The sequence below is a fragment of the Cyclopterus lumpus genome, chromosome 22, assembly GCF_009769545.1.
Source record: "Cyclopterus lumpus isolate fCycLum1 chromosome 22, fCycLum1.pri, whole genome shotgun sequence".
NCBI lineage: Eukaryota > Metazoa > Chordata > Actinopteri > Perciformes > Cyclopteridae > Cyclopterus > Cyclopterus lumpus.
The window spans coordinates 13,557,902-13,564,076 of NC_046987.1; the positions used below are offsets into that span (position 1 = coordinate 13,557,902).

At 41.9% G+C, this 6,175-nt stretch overlaps 1 protein-coding gene across 1 annotated transcript; it reads left to right on the plus strand.

The window, feature by feature from the left end:
• The first annotated feature begins 2,382 nt into the window (after window positions 1-2,382).
• si:dkey-221l4.11 (claudin-23) lies at window positions 2,383-3,138 on the plus strand. The gene has a single exon (XM_034525402.1). The coding sequence runs from the start codon at window positions 2,383-2,385 to the stop codon at window positions 3,136-3,138; it is 756 nt and encodes a 251-aa protein (XP_034381293.1).
• The last annotated feature ends 3,037 nt before the right edge of the window (window positions 3,139-6,175 follow it).

The following is a 6,175-nucleotide window of genomic DNA, read 5'->3' on the forward strand; positions in this document are numbered from 1 at the left end:
ACACCCTTCAGCAAGTCGGAGAGAGGCACACACGCACACACAGAAAGTGAGACAGAGAGGCAGACGGCCAGGGCAAGCAGACAAAAACAGGCGCAGTAACGAGGACAAACAGAGGCAGAGGCGGCTGAAGCGAGGATAAATGGGGAAGGAAGAGAGAGCGAGAATAACAAAGAGGTGGCTGCTCCATCTCCTGCCTGAGAGAGAAACATGTTAGCCATTCAGATAAGAGCAGGGAGGCAGCCAGAGATCTGCAGTGAGAAACCAACAACCCCTACTGAATGGTAAGTGACTGAGACTATGTGGACTGCGTCTCTATGTGTGTGTGTGTGTGTGTGTGTGTGTGTTTGTTTGCATTTGCTCGAAATGTGCCTGCATGGGAGAAAGTGTCTGGGCTATTAATAATCCTATACAGCATATTCATCATGTTCAATTCATGATAAGCCTCTTGGATGTTGTGCCTCTCCGCAGATGTTCCCATACCATGTGCCTCTTGCCATCTCTGCATCGAAACAAATGCAGCATCTGGTGAATGTACGTCTTTTAAACACAAACTACATATTCTGCTTAGTGATACGTTGTACCAGTGAAGCACATGTGTGTCATCTTATCTCTTTGCCATCAAAGTCTAAACATTCTGGTCACAGCGCAGGAAATTATGTCATGTTTCTAATGGCAATGCTAACATACACTGTAATTCTAGACACAGATGACACTCGACTCACAACATCCAGACATACATTCTCATGGCATATTTCTATTCTATGTATTATTCTACTTTATTCCAGGTATATTCCATTCTTGTACATTCTGGCAGCAATTCAGTGAATCTTTCCTGTTTATTCTTAGACCGAGTTGTCTTTGATCTTTTCCAGTCTAAATATCAGCAACTCTCCGGGGACATTTCCAGAAAGGAAATATCTTACCATTAATTACAAATACAGCATAACTCATGTAGGCTGAGCATCCTCTCCAGAGTGCACCAAAACCAATACAAGCAGTTTTTTGGCTTACAAATTAATTTCCAACCATCATCCATACACACCTGTTGTCAGTTCACAAGTAGCATAAATCACTTTGATTATCTATTTTATGTCTTACTTGTAAGTGCTACGTTTTATAATGAAATCAACATAAAAAACACATGAAACTCAGAAACTATTTATTATTGGCCTCATATGTCATCATCATATTTCTTCCTTATCTAAGATGCCATCATGTTATCGCTGTTGTGTGTTTCTTTGACAAAGATTTCACTGATTACAGATGTCTGTGTGTGTGTGTGTGTGTGTGTGTGTGTGTTAATCTGCATTAGTCACACACTTCTTCAAGTTGTTTTGTCTTCGTCCAAGAGGGCATTGTTTCCTCCTCCTGTCCGAGACAGATGGACTCAATCTGCATTCAGACACAGGCCTGACGCAATCACAACCTGACTGAATACTTACAAGGTCATTGCTGGCTTCAATTGTCAAGCTTTGAGAAAACAACAACACACCCTCCTGCACACACGCACACGCACACACACACACACACACACGCACACGCACACGCACACGCACACACACACACACACACACAGACACACACACACGCACACGCACACACACACACACACACACACACACAGACACACACACACACACACACACACACGTGCACGACTGAAGTCAAGTATGCCCACTAGGTTTTATGATAACTAAAGTAACACACACACTGTCACGTTGAGAAGGGCCAGGTATCGTATCCTAGCAACAGAGACAGACATCTTAGCGTTCAATCTTATCCTGTCCAGCGCTGAAGCAGTAGAGCCGAACCTCCTTCTGCTTTCTCCAGCTGCTGGAGCACTCGTCTCTGTTCAACCTTTCCTCTCTCTCTCTCTCTCTCTTTCTCCGTCTCTCTTCTCCATCTCTTTGACCCGACAATCTTTCTCTTTCACTCAGACACAATGAAGAATCTGCAGCTAAAAGAGTTTTGACCAAGAGGTAATGGGATGAATTTCTATTTTGAATTTATGTTATAATCACTGTACTGACTCCCTTTGATTTAGCTAACAGCTGAATAATACTGTGAAGAAAAAAATTTTAACAATATTTTTTTGTTTTTTTACAGACACATATAGGCAGTGTGTGGTCAGAGGAGACATTTGTCACTGAATTGTGAACAATGAGAAACAACAGAAGACGTTTTATTTCCTGAACAGATCCACACTGTTCTGAGGGGTCCCACGACGCTGACATATAATAATTACAAGCAGCATCCACTGTCGTCTTTCTTTTGGAAAATACTCTCAGTGTTGAACACAGGTACTGTGCAGCTGATCATTTCTTTTTCATTAGTTATAAGTCTTGAGAAGTTTTGTAAAGAATCTGAGTTGCACCGCTTACGATGCACACTCCAGCCTCCATGGTGACGGGGATTGTCTTTGCCCCTTTGGGATTGGTCCTGGTCTTCACTGCCGCCATCACACCTCAGTGGAGAGAGGGACAGGCACGTCTGGGCGTGGCAGCCTCGGGGTCACTTCTTCGATCAGGAGGAAAAGGTCAGGGGATGGGGGTCAGGTCTGGGTCGGTCGAGGCACTGGTCTTACTGCGCTCTGATGGACTTTGGGAGAGCTGCCTGCAGGTGGAGAACTCAGAGCTGAAGCAGTGCTGGCCTGTGGTCGGTCTATATCGGAGAGACCCGAGGCTTCGCCTGACACAAGGTTTGATCCTCACCTCGTTGTTCCTGTGCGGCACTGGCATTGTACTGGCGTGTATCCGGGTCCGATGTTGGACAGATATACCTCTGAGAGGTGTAGCAGCTACAGGTGGACTCCTGGTGGTGACGGCCGGGCTGCTGAGCCTGACTGCACTCGGGGTGTACACCCACAACCTTGCACGACTGGGGATGCCAGATTCAAGCAAGGTGGTAAATAACCCCAGGGTCCACCACCTCAGCTTGCATCCAGCCGGCTCGCTCTACTTTGGGTGGCTGGGTTCATGTTTACAGATGCTGGGAGGCAGTGCTCTGCTGTTCAGCTTCAAACGACCAAGATACGCGACTTGCCCTTCCTGCCCAAAGCTACCTGTCTGCCCTGCATGTCGTTCATGTCCCGAGATCACCAACCAGCCAGACACCGATGTATATGAAGTCAGCTGTTAGAACGTGAACCTCACACTAAAAGTACTTTAATGGTAAAATGAATGACCTCTTATGTGAATGTCCAATCAGTGTTGATGATAAATGTAGCCAATTGAAGCTATAGCATAATCATAATCCTTACTCGAACCTTAACCTAAACCTAACTTTACCGTAACCTTCAACCAAGTCTTAACCCTAAATTGTAATGATTTACATTATGTGGACTAGCGTTTTGTCCTCAAAAGGAAGTCAAGTCCCCCCCAGATGTGTGTCCCTACAACATGAGTACAAACACACTACAGACTCCAAAGGAGTAACGCTACTCTTCCAACAATCAGTCTGGGTTTTCTCTCCCAGGAAGGTCAGCCAAAACATTGTAAAATGCGTCCTCGTCCATTACGTCCTCTGCACTTATATTTTGGGATGCCATTTTTGCTTTTAGACCGAGAAGCACAGTTCTGTTTTTGAGCGGCATCTAAAGCACAGCCCCCTGGCTACCAAAATAAATCCAAGCTGCCTGTAGTTCTTCCTCGCCACAAACTACGTCATTGTCATGTCAAATGACGACGCTGGATGCAGGATGAACAATAGATTTTGCAGCCACAAATTTAACTTCCGGGGTCAATGCAACACGCAGAGGAATTTATTGCTCCGATCGACTACATTTAAAATCAACACTGATTGGACAACCACATAAAACAAGCTGCATTTTCCATTTAAAACATGGGTAAAGAAAAAGAAAATCTGGTCACGTGGGCACTAAAGTACCCTTTCAACTCATCAGCTGATAAATCTGCCAACTATGGAAATTAGTCAATTCAATAAATGACTGTGACCCACAGGACATTACCACTACTTGATTACTGGACTCGTGAGCTATATGAGCATGATGGATGTGTAGTATCTTGACGTAGACAGAAACATCATTTTTGTTTGGGTGTAAAATGATGAATCAGTACAACGATTGTTACACAAGTTCATCATGGTTGAAAAAAGCTCAAGTTCCTGCTGCCTTTAACTGCAACATGTAGTGAAACATGACTGAAGCATCTTTGTGCTGCCTTTCACATTGTAGCCATGCCTTTGTACTGTTAGCTGTTTTTGTGTCCGAACAAAACTGTGAAATGTAAAACGATATGTGATAAATTCAAATAGGTTGCTTAGATAATGTTAGGGCTTGAAATAAGATTATTGAACAAGCTTGTTTTAGTTCCCGTTATAGATTACACTCATTAAAACTGAATTTCCTCTGTACTTCCTCTGATGTCATTTTTCTGTAATTGTACTCTTGCTTTTATTATTTTCTCAATTCAGTCACTGGAGGCAATTTAGAAGTCACATTACTGTTAAAACATTACAAAATGATCTACCTGCAGGGTGAATCTTCATCTAATGAATATGATATTCCTGATGTGATAACCAGAACAGTGAGGAGAAGAAGTGTGTTTGAGGAGGATGTACAACAGTGTGTTCTTTGTGCTTTGTGAATTTTTCGTTGGTGTTAACGTATCACAGCGTGTTCATACTTGGTGGTGCATTCTGCATTAAATAAAACATGTCAGCAATGTATCACTGTGTGCTGCATCCTAGTGCTATTGTTTTACATGCCATCGAGATTCAAATCAGATTACGGTGTGTTTCAATAGAAAACAAGCTTCAGTTAAAGACCCTGTCTCCACACAAAGCTGAGAAGCAGAGATCATCTTTGCCCACGCCCAGCAGACAAGGTCACTTCAGTGCATTAGCAGGAAGAGACCCATTATGTGAACAGATCACAACCCTGATGAGCAGTTCTCTCTTCAGCAGCAAACGTCCTTCCGAGAAACATAGTTGTTACCAGAAGTTCAATATATTGAATTTTGGAACCAACCGAGTCAATAATTTACCATTTAACAAAGGACAGTAAATGTAAGCAGTTTTGAAAATGGAGTCATTCATTGATACAATAAACTAGACTTTGTACTTTGTGCATCAATAGACAAAGTATGTCTTTGAATTTCTTTTTTTATTTTATAGTTTGCCTCTGTGAGTCTCCTCATATCAATAAATACACGCTGTGCTGTAACACTATACTATATAGTTACTATATACTAAATCATCTAAATTGATTTCCCAATCTACACTCAACGCCCCGTAATAACTTGGTGTTAACAGGATCTTTGTGAAAAGAAATGTGCGAATGTATAAAAAAAGACACTCCATATTTTAGCATATGGGTGCCTCTCGTTTCTTTTGATCATCTTCAATAGGTTTCTACACCTTGATTTGAGTCCACCTGTTGTCAATTGGCGCACCTGTCGATATATATAAGGTCGTAGAGATGCAGAGGAAAAACCAAAGACCAAGACATGAAGTAAAAGGAACGGCTCAGAGACAGGATTGTGTGGAAGCACAGATCTGGAGAAGGCAACAAAAAGAATTAAGCCGCATTAAAGTTTGTAAAGAGCGGCCTCCTCTTACAGGGAAGAGGTTTTGAACAACCAGGACGCTTCCTGTACTTAGTTAAGGATCTGAATAGTTATGTCAGTGTGACACGTATTACTTTTTGTTTGAATAAATCTGTACAACTTTCCAAAATCCTGTTTTTGCTTTGTCATTATGGGGTATTTAATTGTAGATTATAGAGGGGACAATTAATTTAAATGATTGTAGCATAAGGCTGCAACAGAACAACATGGGGAGACTTTACATTGCAACAAGCATATACTTTGTAATAATATTTATTTTTCAACCAACTGTTCTTTTTTGGATTGCATGGCAGGCGGTTCTGAAAGCACCGAGCAAGACCTGGTGATCAAAAAGAGCAAGTCGACTTTAAAGAAACAATCTCTACATCATATCTATTCCATGAAATTCCCCAAACGCACAAAGAGCAAGATGCACAGAAAAGTCTTAACATGCTCAAATTCATACACTAAAGACAGGCATGGACATACACATGTAAAGGCATGCATTGTGTAGTCATATGCACATATAGATGACCACTCAAAAAAAGCAAAATAAAATACAAGCACACAAATAATGTGATATCTGCTTTATAGGGGTTTTCAGTCTTAAA

Excerpts from the sequence above, each read along its gene's own strand:
- si:dkey-221l4.11 (XM_034525402.1), top strand. The coding sequence starts at position 2,383 with ATGCACACTCCAGCCTCCATGGTGACGGGGATTGTCTTTGCCCCTTTG.